The sequence below is a fragment of the Lepisosteus platostomus genome, chromosome 3 (assembly GCF_059453375.1).
Source record: "Lepisosteus platostomus isolate fLepPlt1 chromosome 3, fLepPlt1.hap1, whole genome shotgun sequence".
NCBI classification, from domain to species: domain Eukaryota; kingdom Metazoa; phylum Chordata; class Actinopteri; order Semionotiformes; family Lepisosteidae; genus Lepisosteus; species Lepisosteus platostomus.
Genome location: NC_142613.1, coordinates 60,440,335 through 60,463,211, shown reverse-complemented (window position 1 = coordinate 60,463,211; position 22,877 = coordinate 60,440,335). Strand labels below are relative to the sequence as shown.

Genomic DNA, 22,877 nt, shown 5'->3' with positions numbered 1-22,877 from the left:
CTCTAATCCTGTGAGCCTCTGTGATTGAATCTGCACCTCTCATAGATCAAACTAGATCAGACTGTACCTTGTAGAGCTCTACATCTTATTAGAACCTGTATTTCCCAGTCCTAAGTGTAACCTTTACCCAACCCTAACTCTAACTTTAAAAACATAAGCAAGACTGCAAAATAGGCCGTCGGGTACATCCAGCTCGTTTGGTAGTTAGTAACTAATTTATCCACGGATGCCATACAGCCATTTCCTGAAAGAAGGCAGGGTATGGGCTCCAGCTACATAGCTGAGTACCTTGGTCAACAATTCCAAAACCTTTTGTTTAAAGTACTGCCTCCTGTTCTTGGTTTTAAATGCTTTCTAAATCTGAACACAACTCAAAACTTTATCCTACCTTTGATTCCCATCCTATCTGAAATCATCACACTAGTCAAAGTACAAAACTTGATTTATCCTAAGACCTAACACCTACATGTACTGTACTGTACACCTCATCAAAATCAAATCATAATGTCATGGTCTACATTCCACCCCTAGAGGGCGCTCCATTTACTCCTGTCAAAAGTTCCCTGTGATTGTTTATATGTGTTCCAGGTGTGCCCTGTTGTTTCTCTCTACTTATTTTCAGCGCCTCCAGGGTTCAGCATTAGGATGTGGAAGTCGTGAGGCCTGCCTAGCACCAGGTTGCCCCACGTCCGTGGCCTGAGGGCATAGGCCTCATCCCTGACATTTCCCGCTTCTGAGCCCGGGGTGTGGAGGACCTCGCCCCAAAATCCCAGCATCTCCATGTCCATGTGTTCGTGTTTTCCCCTTCCCGGGGATTTTAACCTTGTCATGTCCCAGGATGGATCTTTCGGAAATTGACTCATGGACTGTGCCCTGACCCTGTTTTGTTTACTTCAAACTAATATCAAACTAATAACAACCAGTATCAAATTATCTCTGAATGAAAATCTATAGCTTTGAGTTTGCTATAATTCAAATCCTAATGTTGATTCTAGCTCTAGTCCTAAAATAGATGTCTTATATTTTGGTTTCCAGAGAATATATCTTTCCTTATGCACTGCAGAGGTGGATTTCTTTTGAAGAGCAAAAATGTGACTTTGTTTGCACACAAATATGTGCCTGAATAAAAAAGAGAAGAACACAATTAATCTATTCAACAAAATGTCAATTTCCAAATAGGAACTTAGGCAATAGTGTCTCAAAAGAGTATTCTTATTTACCAAGTGCAATAATGGTGATAGTGACTGATCGCTATCATTTTCAGCAATTATCTTTACTATCCCTATACCAACATAATTGTGAGCTTCGGACACAATTTTAGGGTTATTGTTTTCTCAGTTGAATTACCATCAATAGCATCCACTTTAAAGCATACAGAATATGTGCAGAAATACACAGAAATAAAAGGTGTACCTTTGCCTCATATTCTTTTCATTTCAAATCTGAATTGCTTGAGTATACAGCAGAAATATCACGTTTGACTTCACTATCCCAATACGTACGATGAGCACTGCATTTATTTAAAATGTATGATCTTGAAAGTTTGCTTGTACAAGAAATAAAAGGGATGTATTTTCTTAAGTCACCTAGACCCTTGTAATAAAGTCCGACTGAGTGTTAATCAATTTATCCTTAGGCAGACAAAAACTTAATCTTAAAGCAATCGTACTTTCACGCTTAATTTAGTACTCAGTAATATTCCCATGCCTTTAATTACACCGTGAACTTCATTTTGATAAATTCATTTTTCTTAGCCTGCCATACTACTTTTTACCACGAGGGGTCTCCTTCCTAATGATGTTTCTTGCTCACAACGAAATTTAAATTGCCGAACAAGTTCCTCAATTTCGAACTTTCACTAGATTAGTAGCAAGCAGCGAGAGTGGCTGTAGTGTACTTTTACGAATTATAACAATTTTTACACATTGAAATAAGAATCTTCAGAATAGTTCTTTACCCACATCATGTAAGGCTCATGGTAGTGTACTGTAGATCAGACAAGGAGATGCTGTTGTTTCGCATTTTTCCTCAAATTATATATTTCTATCCCAAATAACATAAAAACAAAATAATGTGTGATTTTTTTTCTCTTTCCATGTAATTTGTTTTTGTTATCAAAACACAGTTAGTCGGATTTCAACTGTGTGTATTGTGATTATTTCCCTATGACCACTAGGCAGTATCTACTAGCACTCAGAAATCAAACGGCAGTGAATGTCTGAACCTGTTGGAATGCATGGAGCTGCTGCAGCCCACCAGACTGTGGTTTACAGGATGAAGGTACTGTATATGTTTCCTGGGGTGCAGTGTGGTGGCACAAAGGCTGGCATTGCTGCCTCACAGCAATAGGACCTTGAGGTTCATTTCTGAACCTGTCCTCTGTTTTCTCCTGCAGTTCAAAGACTTACTGGTAGGTTTACTGGCTTCTGGGAAATGTGTCTCTGGTGAGAGTGTGTGTCTGTGTTTCTGCCTCTGTGTGCCCTGCAATGGACTGGCATTCGGTCCGGTGTGTTTTCCGCCTTGCGCCCGTTGCCTGCTGGGATAGGCTCCCACTCCCTAGTGACCCTAAATTGACCCTAAATGGAATGGAAATCAGCTAGAAAATGGATATCTGCTTCCTGGAGGTAATTTACAAACAGCAAATTAAAAAATAAATAACAGTTTATAATGGCGTGTTACAGATTATAGTTTCAGATTAAAGTATAGTAAATCACAGTGTTGAAAGTAATTCAATCAACTGATTTTTAACTGTCTTCCTGGAAGCCCTGGGGTGTTCACGTTCTAATTCAAAAGAATATCTAAATTGCTTAATTTAAAAAGCCAGTTACTGTAAGTGGTAAATTGTTCCAAGTTTTTATTAAGTGAGGACTGGACTATTTAATTGCTGAACATTTCTTGTTCCACATGAAAGCTACACAGTCAGGCAGACATATTAATCCCCAAAGTAGTTAGAAGCCTGGCAAAATGTGTTGCAACAACTTTGAATCACAAAAATCACAGACAGTCTAACAAGAAGCCTAACCTCAGGTTCATTCTGCAATTTAATAAAAAATACTTTGAACATGGCTGTATATCCACATAGGAAAAAAAAATCTCCAGCCTCTTCTCTTTTCTCCTCTTACTCTCACACCCTCTCTTCTCAGAGCTTCTATGCTGATTTCTTCTCTCCATTCAGATTCATTTACAGTAGTTCCCCTCCTGGTGTGTTATAAACACCGCTCCATTGAATGCACAAATTGAAGTGCTTATTGTAGCATGTGTAAAAGTGCTGTTTGTGTAAGTTCTGAAAGTGAAATAAAGTGAAAAAATGAATGTAACTGAAATGTGGCCAGCTGCAGCATCAACCACACATAAAAAGGAAAGAGTCTAGAACATTATGTCTGTTAGTAGAAGACAAATTTCTGGGTTAAAAACAGGAAGGTCGTATCTCCCTTATTGTCTGCAAGCATGAATATTCTAGAGTGGATCAGTATGGGTGCCATTGATGTTTTTCTGTTTGGTTTTGGTCCTCTCCAACACTGCCCAGGAATCCCAGAGCTCAGGAACACCGATTTCAAGACCTAGGTGATGTTTGAAATGACTTGTTTGCATCTGACCCCAGAAAAAATGAAGACAGAATATTCTGTAGCATAGTACAGATACAGGATCTAGCCTAGTCTGAGAGACAAAATGAATCCTATTCTTTTAAAGTCACTTTCCAGTGTTTTGAAATGGGAAGGTGGGAGTATAGGTGAGAAAAACTGAACAAAATAAAAGACAGTTCTGAGAACCATTTGGGATCGTTGAACTAACCTGTAGAGTGTTTCAGATATGCTCAATCTTGTGCATATTGTACCAAAAAAACGTCTATTTTCCTTGGCCAACACAAGAGATTGAATGGTCCAAAGAACTCACTACAGTAAGGAAACACTGTCATACTGTCTCTGAAAGGAAGTGGAGTCCTGTATCCTGTGTTCATTCAGGCAAGCAAGAACTGAAAGATCTCTATGGACATTCAGTTGACAACTGCTACAGACTCTCAGTTGATGAATTTTGCTTTTGGTATTCAGATATAGCTCATATATCCTATGTTACATTGACCTGCAGTTTCAGATCTTAAATAGATTAAGGACAAAGACTGCAGGATAAGTACAAATTGTAACTGTGTGCTTGAAGGTGCCTAGGCTGTCCATAGCGCTAACAGATTGATTTCTGATTTTAGGTAGTGGTGAGTGATTGGGTTTTGCTCAGATGTCTGTTTGCCATCTGCTTCTTCCAGGGATCCTTCTATGGTCAGGCACACAGCTCAAACTGCCCTGAAGGATTGTTCCGCTCTGCTAACACAACCTCAAAGGCTATGTCTCGGGCCAAGGCTTCTACTATGGAGAATGTTGCTAGGAGGCAAGCCTGATGGCCCTGTTTAATTGGGAACAAATTGTTCAGAAAAGCTTCTTGATTCATGTACTTGAGCACAGGCAAACGAGTCGTTACAGGTTTCCTGAGTAATGTACATAACATGAGCCCCAACAACCTCAGCTTCTGCTCAGTGGTTTGAATGTGGGTACTGTAAGTTTGTTTCACTGGGAGCCGAACACTAGTACCAAAGAATCTGCATGCAAATCTAACTATATGGGGACATGTAAAATGCTACTTTTTTTTCGCAGTGTAAACCTTTTTTCCTGTCTCTTCTATTTCAAAATTAAATTCTAAAACCAAGTGAAAAAAATGTGGTCTCTTTCGCTAGTAATGTTCTTACTATGAATTGATTCAAAGCTTCTTCCCACGTACATTTGAATTTTTACAGTTAAATATGAAGAAAACGATGGGTTATGCTGCCGGAGGTTTTAAAATCTGCGGTATGTAAAAATAGTGGTGTGAGACTCCAAGTTTACTTTCATGCTGTTGTTTTTTTTTAACTGAATAATTGTATTAAAAATAGAAGATAATAAATTACAGGGCTCTAGGACCACGCTGAAATCCTTTCCTCCAGGTAGGCAGGAGTTTGTAAATTTCAGTCCGCCTTTCAGAAGTGGATGTTGTTTCCTCTGTTCAGTGAGATGAAGTGATTCTCATTCTTGGGTCGTAGAAATGGGACAAGTCCTCCATAAATTTTGCTGTACATTATTTTACATGATCGTGAAATAAAATCTTAAAGATAGAAACAGATCATCATAATTTTAAGGATGTTTTTCCCATATGTTTCTACCTCGGCTGTTAATTACGCACTTGTGTTGGGAATAACGTGTTTGACTATCTTCAGCAACTTTACCAAAAGTTCTTCAGAGTTCTCAGGTAGGAAACATGTACATATTTCTAGCAAATTTCATGCGGCATTTTATTAAAACGCATATTCGTTATTGATTTGATTAAAGCTTTTTCAGGTGGACCAGAAGTGTTCTGCTAGAGAAAACATGTTTGCTATCAGCAGTGCAAGGAGAGGCGAGGCGAAGTTTATGATTAAATGAAAACGCTGCTATAGTACTGTAGGTGATGGCAAACCTCAATTGATCTGTTTACACCAGTAAACTTGTCGTAGTCAATGAGGATTATCAATATATTTAGAATTAATCTATCGACACATTCGATAAGGTTCCTATTTATGTGAATCATGTTCTGATGGTAAAATACATTTAAAAACAAGTGACTGTGTTCCTATTTCTGCTTTGCTGGTGTTAAATTAGACAAAGATTCACATACTCCTGAAACCTAATACCAGGTTCCTAGTTACTAATCTCAATTATGTGATGATCTTGGAAATATTCATTTTTAAAGGAAAGCAAAACTAATCATTCCATGAAATGACTAGTATACTGTCCAACATTGTGTACTGTTTTTACGCATTAAATTATTTTGTCACAATATTTAATATATAATAAAACGATATTTAAATTGTATTTCAGCTAGTGGCTTGATATTTCGCTTCATTTTTTGGCTGTAAATTAGCAGCGAATTCTCTGCTAGTGTTCCGCTAGTGTCTCCGAGTCAGTTTGACAGTGGTTTGGAGTGCCATCACTACTGTCTCTTTTCTAACAGCTTGTGAATGGGTTTTAAATAAGACTTTGGCGTTGGGTTTAGAGATATGAGGAGAAATCCAAAAATCGCTTTGCGGAAGGGAGCATTGTCAATGAAATGTGATGATAAAATGTTACAGTCAGGAATGCAAGTTTTTTTTTTTCCATGAGTCACTTTTACTCTGAAAAGAGGGCTTTAACATGGATAAACAACACGACTTTTTAGGTGGTTGTGTTTAACAGTCACAACATTGAAAAGCATGTCTTTGTCTGTCTTTGAGAGAAGTATTTCCATACATGGGATTTATACAGTTTAAATGTGTGCTTTTAATAAATTGCATGCATAATTTCTTAATTCTCTTTAGCCTTCCTGTAAAGTATTAAAACGCTCATTCTAAAACAAATGAAAGAATTATTAAAATAAATATCACTGTGATTTGAGCTAGTGATTTTAAAGATATTAGAAGGATTAAAGTAGAAGTTGAATACTTAAATAATTTCTAAAAATCTTCTGTATTTTATAAACTATATTTATTGTACTGAATGTTTTTACATATTTTCTTATTTTCAAAGCTTCTTTTAACGCACATTGTACCTGTCCGTATTGTCTTCAACTGCAACGTATATTTCACAGATACTGTATCTCTTGTATTTGAAATAAACTTTTTACACTAAAAGGTGTTCATTCTCTGCAGCATAGGTAATTTAATACTTAGCTACACTTTCTAAAGAAGAATCTGGAAAAATATTGTTGTATATCTTAAACATAAAGCTTCAAGAAATGTTGAACACACTGTAACTGAAGCAATTTGGATTGTGCATATTGAGCATGTCGGTTCATGTCACATTTTGGATAAAAAGAAATTGCCCCAATTTCAGTTGTCCCCATGCTGAATGTGAACCCTTCAGAAAGCTTTTCTACAGATAGAATAAGGGCTGAAGGATTAATTAGGTGGCTAAGAGAGGCAGTGATGCACAACAAGAGGACTTGGGCTGACTTTGTGAAATATGAGAATGTTATGTTCTGTGCCCAGCTGTGAAGTGAACTGAGAGAGACTTCCAGAAACCCCGACAAAGAAATGAAACATAAAAAGGCGAGATAGGTAGATTTAAAGGAAAGAGGAAAAACACAGCGATGACACACACAAAAAAAAGCATTGCTCACTTTACACTACTGAAACTTATCAGCACGTGGTGTGCATACTGGTTAAGAAAATGTGTTGTGTTGATCCTCAAAGATAAGATCATTGTTGGCTAAAGTCATTCTCACCTGAGCAAACTGTGTATACAAGATGACAAAAAGAAGTGGGTTGAAAACCAGAGTGGAGAGATGGGCCTTTAGTTTAGGGTTTAGCAAGAAGTGGTGTTAATTGAAAAAAAGTGGTTTACTGTAGTATGATAGTTTGTGAAAACAGCACCCACCAGGTGTACAGTAGCTCTCCTAGGCTTACAACTAGGGAAAGGCAGAAGCTGATGAAGGGCTTGTTAGAGGAACATTACTGCATTTCTACACAGAAATGATCCATTTCTCAGTATAGAGGACAGCAGTGGTCTTGTCCAAATTGTAATGTATCGTAGACATATTTCATAATATGTTTTGTTTTACCTGAGCCCTAGCCAAGAGGTTACCAGGACATCTGCATCTTCTGAAAGTGAAGAGATCACACAGGTAAAAGTAGGAATCCATGAGAACACAATCAAATATGACAGTCATATTGTTTTCCAATGCACCAAATTTCTGAAGTGTGTCTAACTTTTTGCCAGAAGAGCTATTTTTTCTGGACATTTGTACTATGTACAAACTGTGTTATTTACCGTGTTATGTAGAATATTTAGTCAAAATTGTCTCAGTTCAACGGTAACTTTAGTACCAAATTTAACTTTTCCCTGCAGCTATGCCTGTATCTTTGTTTTGAAATCCTGCTATTTTTGTTTTAGGAAGCAATGGACAGGAGTGGCAGACAAATGAGTAGTAAGAAACAAACTGGAAAAAATAATTGAAAATTGCAGCTTTGTAAATGGAATGTATGACTTTTGGAAGTTCTGTGTACATGATGATTTAGTAATACATCACCTCCAGTAGTAAGTGCTACTTTTATTTTCTAACTTGCTGAATTCTAAATATCCTGTCATTTAAACCACAGAAAATTGCTGTAAACGTATGCATTTGTTTTTTCTGGAGAAACCACTTAATTATTATGTGGTTTATCATTTTTCCTGACTTACATACTTAAAAAATGGTATGTTGTAGGTAATGGCAAAAGTACACATTTACCTTAATTGTAGCTTACAGCATTTTGCTCCCCACCTGTACAATCATGTCAATATAATGCCCTTGTTATTTTAACGTTAGTGTAACAGATAGCATTTTTCATAGGTGACAGGGGCACTACCCCTTGAAGAAAACAACTATTGGGCTTGATTGGGACTTTTAAAAAAATACAGTTGTTTTCAAGGTCTCTTATTTACTTCATGTATTTGATTTTGATTCATACAATATCCAAAGCTCTGTTGTGAGGAAAACAAGGCACAATCTTGAGTTATTTTGCATTTAGAAGAGGTGGACTCTTATCAGATAATGAACATCTGTGATGTTATATGTACAGGATGCTTAGTTTTTCAAAAGACAAAAATCCCACATTAAGAAAAACACATTCTATTCATAGTCCAAGCATTAGAGTCCTACCCAATCCTGAAGCACACGAGTATGGGTATAGTCACTCTCGTGTCCTTCTTGAGCTGCCTGGATCATAGGTCCAGATCTGTTACTGCAGTGTAATGTAAACTGAGAGCTCAAGGCTCACTCTGGACAGGACACTAGTCTGTTTCAGGCTAATGCCTCCAGCAATGTTTTATACACCTAGGGTGACTAGAGTAATGGGGGTGAATTATGGAACTCAAGGATGTAAAGAGCAACATGAATATAACATTTGAAGTATAAAACAACATCTGGTTTTCTCCCAGAGCCCAAAGACATACTGGTAGGTCAATTGGCTTCTGGAGAAATTGGCCCTGGTGTGAGTGTGTGCTTGCTTGTGTCTGTATGTGCCATGGCGTCCTGTTCACAATGTATCCTGCTTTGTGCCCATTGATAACTGGGATAGGATCCAGCTCCCCCTCAACCCTGTATTGGATGATGCGGTTAGAAAATGGATGGATATATCAGTATTAGTGTTAGTGCCTTTAATTGGGTAGTGAATACAGAACCCTAACAACTTCTCCAATCACACAATTCTTTAAACTTATTCATATAAGGACTGAAGAATCACATACTTTCATGTTATGGGACCGATAACAATAAAATAAAGAAAGGAAATATATTGACTGATTTAACAAGTTTCTTATTCTTTCATGTTTTACAGAGGTGCTTTGAAGTCAATGAGTAATAAGAATTAAAAAAAATATTTGTCTGCCCTACAAAGCTATTGGAGTATAACTTTGGCCAACCATCCAACATTAATCATAGTTGCAATATATCACCACCTTGATTCCATTCCGTGTTCACAGATGTCTCTGGAGATATAGAATTTAATAGAGTAGCCTTCACTTCATAAGACTAATGGGGGGAAGGGCTGTCCATTATTGCTGAATATTCATTAAATCACCAATTGTTTTTTTCAGCCCCAAAACACTATTTCAGAAAAAACATATGCATATGTTATACAGTATACACTATTCTCTTGCTTTATCGGACTAATAGGGGGAAAGGAGTTTCCTGTATTATTGTCTGTCTGTTAAATTACAAATGAGATATTTTTATATAAGAAAATTATATAGAAGTAGCAAACCAGGTTTTTTTAAGGTTAATAGACTACTGGAGGCTTGTTCCCTATATCCTTGAGAACATGCCAGCAGCTACAGGTGTCAGTCTGTGTAAGCTGTCAGCATTAACACACGGCTGAGATCCTTTCCTTGCAGAGTTTACGTTCTGGACTAGATGCCTTGTGCTTATATGCTTGGCTATTTTCCAGGAGTGAATGCCAGAAAAGACCAATCTTGTTGGCATTGTACAGTTGGAATAATATGATGTCTTCATCTTGGATTTATCAATTAAATAATTTTCTGATAAAATGTTTTTACCTCTTCAATAGGTGCACTCAAAAGTGTTGCCATACTGTAGATTCACTATACCTAGACAAAATCAGCAAACCCCCCCTTCACTGCATTTGAAACTAACTTTCATGTTTTGGCCAGTGTAATGGCTGCAGATTATAATTCAGCACCCCAGACTTCTTTTTGGCAAACAGAACCTCCCTTTACCAGGTTTTGTCAGTTAAATGTGAAGTCTGTTATAGCAAGAGCTTACTCTACACGCAAATAACTAAGAAAGTGCTCTGTGACAACTTGTTGTTAAAGGAGCTTCACAAAAAGACAATTTAATTTGAATTAAGAGACCACTCAGTGGTCTGTTTGGCCATTTGGTTCAGTAGCTTCTTGAGGCCTGAATTGTACTTTGTATCTGACATTCTTATCTACCAGCCAGTGCCTTTATCCAGAGGCTTTCTGGATAGACAGGTTGCCTTCAATGGTGCAGCAGGATCATACTCACCAGCAGTCATCCCTCTTGAGAGCTCATATACTGTATATGGGCCTTCTTTTGCATAGTACAGCTTATTGGAAAAAAAAGCCTGGGCTGCTCATGTTTTAGTCCTCAGGAATCATGGGACAATATTTCGGGAAATCATGGGACATACTGTACCACATGTTGGACGGTTTCCACAACTTCAAACAAGATGCTGATCAATCTTGTGAACCATTTAATTCTCCCATATTTTGGCGAGGCATTGTAGGTAAGTAACATAAAATAACAGAAAAACTGTGATAAGTGTTGTTATTATTATAATAATAATAATAATAATAATAATTATTATTATTATTATTATTATTATTATTATTATTATTATTATTATTATTATTCATACTAGACTGGCAAAAATGAATGTTGAATAAATAAATGGGTAAATATTAGCCCATATTAAATGAGTACATCTAAAATCTAGAAAGATAAAATAATGTTAAAACAGATTTGATTTTATCCAGTTCAAAAGAAGGAATACATTAGTATAACCTATATGTTGGGCACTAACATACACTCAACTGTATCTGAGGCATCTCAGTAGTTAGCTAACCAGGTCCAGCAGTAATATGTCTACAATCTACAAACTATCCTTTTGTGCAGTTTAATTACAGTATTAGATTCCCAAATCTTGGCAGTCAAAAGAGTGGTAACTCTTACACAGATGTACACTCTAACAACTGGATCCAGACTTTGAATATGTGATGATAAAACTGCTGTACAGCAGATACACTTTCACCAACAGTATTTTATATACAAATTCCATGCTTGCAAACCTGTAAATACTCCATTGGTCATTTATACTGGCTTCTAGAAAATGAAGTCAACATTTTATTTAATGGAGAATAATTGACCTTATAAATGCAGTTATTTTATTGCATTCAACTTTGTATAAACTTTTCATTTTCATTTTTCTTTGCACTTTTTTATGATAAATCATTGTTTTCATTGCTTTATTGCTTCTAGATTATATAGATTAAGAACAGTATTGCATAATTAAATGGCACAGCAATAAAACGTGTAATCACAGCTCCCCTTCTGGAAAAGACTGAATTAGTTACTGTGGAATCACTTACTTTAAACCTTTACAAACTAAACACACATAAGAGATGCAGAAATTACTATAATTTCAGACATTTCATTTATTTTTTTTAGCCTTTGGGAGAAAGTGATTGATGTACTGCAAATATATAGTTCTGAAAAACATATTTTTGGTTTGAACTTGTAAACAAAACAGTAAATTAAAAACTTTAAAGAGCAGGTACTGATATTCTGAAAGTATGGTGGTGTGCATCATGATGTATTGCTACTGCTATTCAGTGATGTTTCCTTAATCCAGCCTCTCTGAGAAGAACAGGGTTGAAGCCCATGAGGACAAAATCTCCAACTTGGTGCAGAACGTGTGGTGCAGTAGCTTGTAATGGTGGACCACACATGCTACTAGCCTCTGACTTCCACGCTTGACGATCCACCCTATTGATGAAAAAGTTAATCCACATAATCCATTTACTTGTCATGTCCCTTCAGCAAAATGTCTGTACTGTAGTACTGGCTACAATAAAGACTCTCCTTTCCCTGATGACATTGTGAATTTGCTTAAGTTATAAAGTGCTAGATTTCTTTTGCTACTCAGTAAATGTATTTTGCATTGCTTGATTAGATTTCTGTTCTGTCACTCTGGATAGGTGTCGAGCTCTCGCAGCTGTGTGTCAGGCTGGATGACAACCATGGAAGTTGTTAGCTACACTGAAGTAAAATAAGGGTAGAGGATGTGGTTCTGAATTTAGAGTGAGCAGTAAAACCCAAGTAAAACCTTGTGTAGTGCTCTGATGTTTGATAGTTAAGCCATTTGTTCCACCTGATGCTTCATAAAAGGGCAGATTACAATTGTTCTTTATTGAGCATGATCCTCTATTGTTTCTGTTTTGTGCGAGGTTCTAGTTTTTCTTACCCCTTCAATGGCTGAAGGAGAAGGATTAACTGATTAATCACACAGACAATTGATTTTAACGTATGAGTGTCCAACAGTGAAGGCAGCCTGGAGTTCCTCTGGTTCACGCATCGTCAAGCTGGAGTCATGTGTTCTTTTTTGTGAAATGAAATGCACCTGATTCACATGGTAGAGGTGCAGGTGCCCAACCAGTGACAGGTGTCACTAATGTGCCGTAAGATAAGAATCTCCAGCTTAATCTGTTCCACAGATCTGTAGCAACACTTGGCACGTTTTACAACACCCCTTAAGAGCTTTGAGCCAGCAAACCTCCAGGCCATAGGGCCCATCTGTATTCCAATTGGAGGCTTTTATAGGATGAACCCCTAAGGAGCCCTAGAGGCAGCATTTACAACCACATTAGTGTCACTGTGGAAAGGTCTTTTTGCAGCCATAAATCTCCTTGGGTTTCAAATGCTTTCCAAATGTTGGTGAAACTCAGTGGTATTATTGTACCGCCAAAAGAACTTTTTGTTGTCAAATCTAAATTCTTTAATTTGCAACATAATGTTATTATGGAAACAGAGTATCACAAAAGGCACTGTGAGGACAACCATTAAATGTAAATGCTAGTTTCTCTTTGTACCACAGCAATTGTTAAGATCCTGTTTTGTCCCTATTGATTCAATGGTTTTCAGCCCGGGTCTGGGCGAACCTGTGTCTTGTGGTTTATGCTCCATCCAAGTTCTGAATCACGAGTTGATCGTTTTTAATTTTCTGTTTGAAACAGATTTTCGATTTGCCTTCATCTGTCAAAAAAAGCTGAGTGCGCTGATGCTTTGTAATTGGTATGAACCCTGTGTGAATTAATGAGTTTCAGGATTGACCTCATTCAGGTGAGAGTGCTGAATACAGTATTACTGCTTGTGTCTGTTCATCAACTGATCACTTTTTAAGAGCTGTTTAATTATAAGTAAGATGGCAAATGCTTAATTACAAGGTTGAGGAGAGACTGCATAAAATTCTGTGACAAGTTTAGATATAAAACATTTTAACTAGAGTATTTTTGCAATGAAGGACTGAGTACAAAAAAAATCTAACCCACCCAGCAGATCAATAAGGCTTAGTGATTAAGGGCCCAGTTGGAACAAAAAGCAGCTGGCTATTAGACCATTGCTCTAATCAGTGTAGACCCCATTTTCTGCTCAGTATCTTGGTTCTGTCAAACTGCTCTACTTTGCCAGACATTTTACTATAAATCATGCCTGCAGTATGATAATTATAAAAGCAAGGTGAATATATTTCTCCATAATCCCATTCCTTTGATGTAGGTAGAGATTTTAAGTCCTTCAACTTAGAAATAATTTAATGCCAAGTGTAAACTATTACATATTACAATATAAATTATTATAAATTACAGTGCATTACAAATGAGGAATTCCAAATTGCCATTTTATTTTTTTTCTGCTCAGACTGAAGGAACATCTTTTAAGTGTTCTGAATTTGATTGGCATTTTTAAATTAATATAAGAGCAACAGCTACAGTGAAAAACATTGCAAAATGCAAATGTTAAATTTTTAATATTACAAATACGTGAACTTTGTTTTCTATATTTCCTGGTTGTTAATAAAAACTCACTAATTTGGAATTTGGCTTCAAATCAGAAACACTGATAACCTGTTTGTTGGAATTATGGAGCAAATATCACCTTGCTAAAGGGAGACTTGCACAAGCAGGTCACTGCGTCAGCATGCGTAGGCTGCAAAGGAACAGGTAAATATTTATTCCATGCTGAAAAAAGAAAAAAGAAACAACGTTTCGGCTGTAGAGCCTACTTCAGGCACTTACAGTCGAAACATTGTTACTTTTTTTCCTCTTTTCAGCATTGTTCCTTTTCAAATTAAATATGTATTCATATGAGGTATTCAGAGTACTAATTACATAATTTTTGTTTCTGCATTCAAAACTTCTGAAGTCATTTGTATTCAATTCTTAAGTTCTGAAATTAAGCTAGGTGCTAGCTTTTTTTTCCAGGTACACCTACTCTATACATGATCCTATCAAATGTATTTGTTGTGTGCAAAAACATCTACTCTTCACAAAGAAATATTATTTCAAGTATTTTAGAGCGCACTCATAGACCATGTCAATGGTGTAATTCAACAATCTTACTACTAAAGTGCTAATCAGTGAAGAAACTAGTTTTACTGTTTACTTGTGGCATGTGGATCTTGTGATCATATACTGCTTAGAGCAACGTGTGTATGTTATTTCAGGTTAAGGTCAGGTCTTTTAAGGACTGAAAAAGCAATTTCTCTATCTTAAGCTTAATAAAAGAAAAACAAAGCAAGAAGGCTAATGGACACACATACAGTAGGGTATATGATATGGTGTTACACAAAATTTATAATTAAATGAAGTATAGCTGCTGGTATATAATAACTGGGGCCTTTGATAACTAGTGTAACTACTGTACCTGTACAGGATATCAAAGTTCACTGGTTGGAATGTATTGCAAGAATAGTTCTTTAGTTGTGCTAAAGACAATTGTATATACACCTAACAGTAGTCTTTTTTTGATTTACTCCACGATTAGTATAAAAAGACCCAAGACCCATTGCTGAGCTTTCTCTCTGTGTTTCACTCTCAAGCGGTTACTTCGCCTTTTCATACCCGTCCAATAGGATAGTAGAATTGGGCTAAACTCATTACTCTAGCTCTTTTCTGTGTTAGCTTTTATTCCCACTGCCAGCCCAAGACACAGACAGCAGAACTCCTGTGTAAGATGGATGACTAGGACAGCTCTCAGGGTAACATCAAAAGTTCCCAGGCACCTAAACAGCAATGGGATTCATTGGTGCGTGGTGAGCATAGTACTCCCCAGTAATTTTTACCCATTCTGTCCCAGTGATGCTTGGCCAGTTCTGCATTTCTCCATAGGAATTCCTAACCCCAGTCGACCTGGATTGTAATCAGCGACTGCTGGTTTACACTGTTCTTCCTCTAAGCTGTGATTCTTTCACTGGAATAGAGGGGGCTACAGATACAGTAACTCTATTTCAAATTTAAGGTGGTTTAGTCTGTTTTCATAAGGCACTTTCTGTGGATGGATAAAAGGTTGGGATTTGAATGAAGGATATGCCATGGTTATTTCACTAGGTCACTAAGGTCAGTGCCTCTCTTAATTGTCTATAGCGTGTACTGCACAAGGGCATAGTTTGTCCATCTCTGAGTGGACAGGGGTTTTAAGTTTCAGGGAAGGACAGAAACTACATGGGGTGTTGGTAAGTGATCCATGTCCAGGTTTTCTCCTGAGGCAACGTATAAGCCATCAAGCCTTCTGTCTCCTTTATTTCCTAATTATCTTGTTGTGTTCAGTGCCTTGGTTTCAGTGTTTTTATATTACATACAGTATACAGTATGTGCCATAAAAGGTGCTTTTTTAAAGCCATCTAAACTTGAAATGCTTCCAGAATTTTTCCAGAAGTATGTGTTTTATGTCTGCTGCTGTGCCAGGTAATCTTTGTCAAAACAACTACTGCCTCGTACTTTGTTTTGTCTAGTGTGCTGTCACGTGGTTAGTGTTTTCTCTGCCCAGCCCTTGGGAGTTTGAAAAGATTTCATAAGGATCTCTAAGATATCCTGAGGCATTAGATTTGCTATAAAACTTTACTTTATTGTATAGTTATCTAGACATTTATTTTTGTTATGGAAAATGCAATCTTGAACATATGTTAAAAAGAATACTGTAATACAGTACATGCATTGTAATTTTCAAAAACTAATGTACCTGTATAAAGCTTTTTAAATCACTGTTATTATGAGCGCTTATCCTGATCCTTATGGTGGACAGTTTTTTGTATGTGTTGTGTGTATTCCCTGATTACTCACAATAGATCACTGGAAACGAGTTGTAAAGAGCCAGGTGACACTTACTCTGTAATGTGAGGCGTTATAACTGTCAGAACTCCCTACAGAGTGATTAATTGTGTTGGAGAGAAGCAAGGTCCTCTTAGCTTTAGAGCTCCTAGCTAGTGAGAAAACAAAAGGCAGGATTTCTGATGATTGAAGTTGGGTGTTTGCTGGAAGCCAGAGCGTACACACTTTGACCCTGAAAGGTCAGTGTGGTTTTTAAATTGTGTGGAAAACAAATACAGGTACTTTTCCTTATACCCATCTCTTTTGTTGATTGTTTTATTGTAAAGTACCTTTAAGATGATGCACTTTGAAAGGTGCAATATAAAATATAATTATTGCTACTTCTCAAAGGGGCTAAAAGCTGCTTAAAGCAAAGGTTTACTGCTTTGTATTTAGAGAAATCTATGATTTTACAATGTATATAAGACATTTTCATATGTGATTAATTAATTTAATAAGATTTTTTCATTTGTTTTTGTTATTTCCTTAAATTTTTGATGGTATCATCTTATGTCTTTTCATAATACTTTCACGAATAAAAATGCAAAACAAAAATTATCTGTTACCAGGCCTTCCAGGTATTTAACAGCCCGGACATTTTTTTTAAATTGCCGTAACAAGTATTTTACATTCATTTGCAAATGCAAGTGAAAATTGAGTATAAAATGTCAGTGTCCACATATTCTCTAAAAAACATACCTAATGGCCATATGAGACTATTAATGCTTATTGGATTCATCAAATTGCAGACTTTGCAAATCTTTACTTAATGGGATATTAAATGGTCTGAAAGAAACAACTGGACAACTTACAAACTTTAGCTCCAATTTGTATCCAGTCTTTATAATATTGTGAACCTTTAGATAAGATCATAGTGATACAGAACAATACACTCCTGTCAGTTTAATATTGAGTGCTTTTGCAATCGTAAGCCACAAATTTAAGATTTATTATGGGTGTAATCAGCGAGGCACTTAAAGAAATGCTTGCTCTTCTATTTGTAAAAATGTGCAGTCCAAGCCATATTACAATGCTGTGTATCTATATTTTCAGAAGGCACTTCACAGAGAACCCTTGTGAAAATATTTTTTGAATCTTAAAATCATTTAGAATTAATCTAACTGGTCCTCACACAAAATAGAAGGGAGAGTACAGTAGGTTTTGAGGAAAGCATCCTACAGTGCTGAGACAAAGCTTGTGAAATATAAATATCCATGGATCCACTTTCTAACCACGTCTTTCAGTTCAGGATTGCCGGGGGAGCTGGAGCTAGTCCTGGCAAGCAGTAGACTTGAGGCAGAACAGGACAGGAGTCTAGGTCTAAAATTCATCGCTGTTCTGGAATTGAACCCAGGGCACCAGAGGTTAGCATTGTGAGGCAACAATGCTAACCTCTGCACCACTGTGTCACCCTAATATAGTTATGTAAATTGCAATTTCTTAATACTATACCCTTGTTTAATGGAAACCTGCCTTTTCTTACATAACTGAAATTTGCCAACTCAATGTTCTTTGAGACAGTAGTGTGTGAAAGAAAAAAATTGATAATTGAAATCATTGTATGTGAAATAGTAAGTGAACCCCTAGTTTACTTAGAATAATTAAGGGGGTCATTAGAATTAAGTGGTTGTATAATTGGGTAACGAGTAAATGAAGACTGAGTTTAGGCAGCCGTGTTTTATATAATGGTGAGAAATGTTGTGAGTTTGATCTTCAACATACTGTACAGGTTAGTGGAATACAAAGAGGACCTCAGAGTTATTGCACATTAGTTTAGAGAGAGTTATAAAATCATTACTAAACATTCGAGGCTCCATCCTTTGTCAGTCTTCAAATGGAAGATATTCAGGACCTGTGTGACTCTAGCCAGGATCCTGTTGTCCTGCCATGACCTCCCAAAGAACAACCTAGAAAATCATCCAATTAGTCTCCAAGAACCCAAGTAACACATAACACCTGCTGGCTCCTCTCACCATTGGGAAAAGACTGAACAAGTATGGTTTTCATAGGAGGATAGTCAGGAAGAAAATATTGCACTTTAAAAATTGATTGGCACAGGTCTGGCATTGACACCAAAGAACACCTTGATGATCCACTATACTACTGGAAGAAAGTCCTCTGTATTGAAGAGTCTAAGGTTGTCCTTTTTTGCCACGGTGAGAAAATATTTATGTGGCAAAAACCAAATGCTGTCTTCCAACAGAAGAACGTTATCCTGTTGAGCGATAAACACGGTGGTGGGAGTATCATGATCTGGCATTGCTCTGGACCTGGATGGCTTGTTTCATTGACAGAACCGTGAATTCGGCACTGTATCAGTAAATTCTGGAGGGCAATGCCAGGCCACCCATTCATCAGCTAATGGTCTGCGGGTTTTGCACCAAGATACTAAACATACTGTACAAGCAGACCTACAACACAGTGTCTGAAGCATTTAGATTTTGTCCAGGCCTAAACACCATTGAAATGTTATACTGTAGCGGACTTGAAGTGAGTTATTCATGATATGAAACCCTCAAATGTTACTGACAGGAGACAGTTCTGAATGGACAAGATTTCCAAAAAGCCGAAGCAAGAGACTGAGACTAAATTTACTTTTGGATCATTTTGTTAATTAAATAATACAAATATATATATTGTCTTGGTGTTACACTCGGGTATATTCTTTCATGCAGACCGAATCATATTTTAGGTATAAAATCTACAAGAATAAGGATCAACCTTGGGGTCTACATACCTTTTTTCAGCACTGCATGTGCTAGTATTCACCTACATTTCCAGCGATAACATATCTTCATATCTGAGTCATGTCAGCTCATCAGGCCAGAGCTTGTCCTGGTTTATGAGACACAGGATGCCAGCAATGGTGTTCCCTGTTGATACAGCTGAATGGACTGGAGTACAGCAGCAGATCTGCAGCAGGAACTGAAACTCACAACCCAATCAATTGTGACCAAATCAAATCAGAACTTCTGTGCTTATTTTGAACTAAAAGTTCACCAAATTTTAAAATCTTGCTATTAGTAAATAAAGGACATTTGTAGCGAGAAAATATCAAATGGAATCGCTCATAGTGTATGTTTGCCTTTTATCTCTATCTGCTTTTTTCTCTTGGTATAAAAAAAATTAAAAAGCATGTGTTTCTAGAGATGTATTTGTGAAAGACTGCATGCTCTAGATAAATACATTCACTGCCACTTTCTAAAAAAGGACCCATCCTCCTATATGTTTGCCTTTGACCTCTCTGCTTTTTCCCTGAGTAAACCACTTGGTTTGCATTTTTTTAATGAGCCCCGAGTACTTGGGTTTGTTTACTGTTCTGAACTTTTTTTTGTAAGCCTGTCTTCTGTAATTTATGTTCTTAACACCAAATACATGCATAAGGTTACAAACAAGGGGAGGGCATTTAGTCCATCAAGGTGTTTGGTAATTAGTAGCTGATTGATTCAAGGATCTCCTTCCACCCATTTATTGGAAGAAACTCAAGTATCAGGTTAGCTAGGAAGCATTTTCTACACCCCCACGGCCCCTGTGCTCTTTATATAAAGTGGAAATATGAGGTTCTGGTAATGCAAAATACAGTACAATACATAGTGCATCTGAAAAGTAACTACATGACAAGGTTAATTTAAAACAGATCATGTCCAGTTTATGCTGTACAGTATTTACATTTTGAATGTAGCTACAAAATAAGTTTTTTCCATAAAAACTAGTGACAAAGTAAAACATTCAAACATGACATGTCTCTTATTCCTTGAAGAGCACCTGCAAAGTGTAAACTTCATTTTTTCATAAGGACATGTATGGTAACTGTACACCATTTACGAAGACACTTTGAATACCCATAAATCCCTAACAAGAGCCCATGCAGAGTGATCTTAATGAGAGCAGTCACTCAATGGATGTGCTGGAATATCCCAAAATGCTGTTCTAAATTGCTTCCCGATGTCATAGAGAAGCCAGCAGAGATGTTACAATAGGGGTCATAATGTCAACGTTAGGGAATGATGAGGATGTCCAAGTGAAACAACAAAGACAGTAGGTCAGGGTTGTAAACCTTTGTAATTGCTCCCAGACAGCAGCTAGAGCAACCAGAACAAGCCCATGTAATAGCCTCTATGAGCTGCAGATGCCTTGCAGTCACCCAGTACATTAATACCTTACAGGATACTGACTTTGTGACTTTGCATTTGTACACTCTTTGTGATTCTAAAGGCATTGAAATACAGAAGGTCATTACTCATATGGGTGTGGTTTATATACTGTGTTAAATATTTCATCCCTTTTTGTTTTTTTAGTACATTTTTATTCATATTTTAGATTTTGTAGTGTTGAATTCTTCTACCTCAGCAGCACACTGCTTTTCTTTTGGGAGCACTATTTTGAATATATAAGGAAAATCAATACATCCGTTTCAGTCACAGAAGAATAATGATTTACATTATAGAAAAAAGGCGGTGCCTAGAGCAGCATGGATATTGCAGCAAACAGTGCTGAAGCGGGACTTGTGAAAGAACCAGAAGGTTGAATGCAGTGTTGCAGCAGCAGTGTGGAGCAAAGAGAAGGTTGTAAAAGAAAGTCTGGACAAGCACCGCAGGCTGACGATGGGCAGTGCAGGCCTATGTCAGATTTCACCACAGGGTCCTAAAGGAGAAAAGGAGGGCACATGAGGTGAAAGTTGAAGAGCAAGCAGAAAGCATCAGCAATCTGCCCACCTGTGAGACGGCGAAGAGAATGTGGGAAGAGCAGCAGGGTTTTGTTTTCGATGAGCTGCATGTGACCAGTGGGAGATGAGGTAGAGGTGGACCTGCCAATGGAGTTTGCACACATCTGGCCAGTAAATGTACAACTAGGGCCCAGACTACAAGCGCTGCAGAGAGGAAGGGTGGACTGTCTGGATGTGGCACCGAGGGAAACGGCTTGAGCGTGTCAGATAAGAGGAGTTTTCAGTTTAGGAAAGGAAGGGATCTGTAATGTTATGAGAATGTGAAACTGTAGTACTTGTCCTAACAGTAGTATTTACACTTATGTACAGAAATCCCTCGATATATGTGCGTCTGCTATACGAGTGTCATTAATAAGAGATGTACTAATTCCTATCTGTGTTTTAATATACTGAGCAGAAATTTTCATCTTTCAAGCTGGGCTCTCTTAAAGCATTACCTAGAGTCTTCTTTTCTCATATCTTGTTGGATGAGGAATTTATTTTTTGTAATATTATACATTTTTATAGTAAAGGCTACTGTTGGTTAAGTGTATATACAGTAGTACAAAACAGTACCTAATGTTCATGCGTTTGCTAATGACTGGATCGATGTAACTGCTGTACTGTAAATGAACAGAAATTTTGTATTCCTGCTCAAATAATTGTTTTCATTGTTATTTAAAAATGGTTATTTATTGTTATTTATTGCCTAATCCAAAAATTAGTCTGTTTTCTTTTGACTCCCAACTATATAAAGCCCTGCGGGTATGTGTGCCAGTACCATTCAGGTGTTTTTGCTTTGATTCAGAGCATGTTTAATATCTTGACAAACCTTCATCAAGAATATCCTCAGTGCTGTTAATTGCATGCTTGGTGTCTGTAGTGTTTGTGGATTTGGTTTTCTTTTCTTCCAATAGTGTTCACTATTTTTAAAAGCAGATTAGAAACCTTCAGAGGAGGCTGAAATGTCTTGTCATCTCCATTCAATGAGAAGTCAGCTGAGGTGACATATACACATGATTAGGAACTTTAAGGCTTTAGAAAAATTGGACTTTAAAAATACTAGAGGCAACTACTTAGTGCTGGGTAGTGAAATGCTCATCACAAGAGTCCTGCATAATCACTTCAAGCATTGGTTACTTATGTAGTCTGAATGAATAATCTGAACATAAGATCTTCAAGCCTGAGCAAACATTCCTCTCAATTAAAACACGATCAGCTTTCTTATGACTTTCTGCATGATCAAGCCTTGCCTTTGATGTTCAGATAGCATTTTCCACAGTGTGTACATTTATAGGATATTAGTCTCAAAGTAGTTATGGGCCTTTCAAGTCACTCAGCCAGTATTTGCCTATGTTTGGAGTCCATGACAGTTACAATAGCTAGAAGGTTCCAAGTTTGAGTCTAGGCTGTGCCATTAGCTCAGTGTGACCAAGAATTGCTGGCTCATAAGTTTCTCTGTGTTCTATCTGGACTAAATGAGTTGGTATTATCTAAGGGGCTCTTTGATTACTACTCTACTGTCTTTGGATCACTGTCCATCCATATGCTTGTTAATTAGATGCCACATTTCTGTTATCTTAATCTAGTCTGACTTGCCCATCAAGTACATAGTGGGGCGGTGGGGGTTCCATTAAAGAAAAAAGACCTTTCTAGAATGATGCTATTAATTCTAGAAAGAGGATAAGTGCCTCTTTAGATGTTTATCCATCCACCCTGCATTGAACCTGAGCAACCTTCCATGAAAGCACAGTACT

The 22,877-nt window shown here is 37.2% G+C and overlaps 1 protein-coding gene across 2 annotated transcripts in view; it reads left to right on the top strand.

Moving 5' to 3' along the window:
* The first annotated feature begins 4,984 nt into the window (after positions 1-4,984).
* eva1aa (eva-1 homolog A, regulator of programmed cell death a) overlaps positions 4,985-22,877 on the top strand; it is an 81,853-nt gene continuing 63,960 nt past the window's right edge. For both annotated transcript variants that reach the window (XR_015935462.1, XM_088626268.1), the window contains exon 1: positions 4,985-5,271. Coding sequence is in view for 1 of the 2 variants with exons in the window: in XM_088626268.1 (XP_088482394.1) it covers positions 5,163-5,271 (109 nt within the window). In the remaining variant the exon portion in view is untranslated. The remainder of the gene's footprint in view (positions 5,272-22,877) is intronic.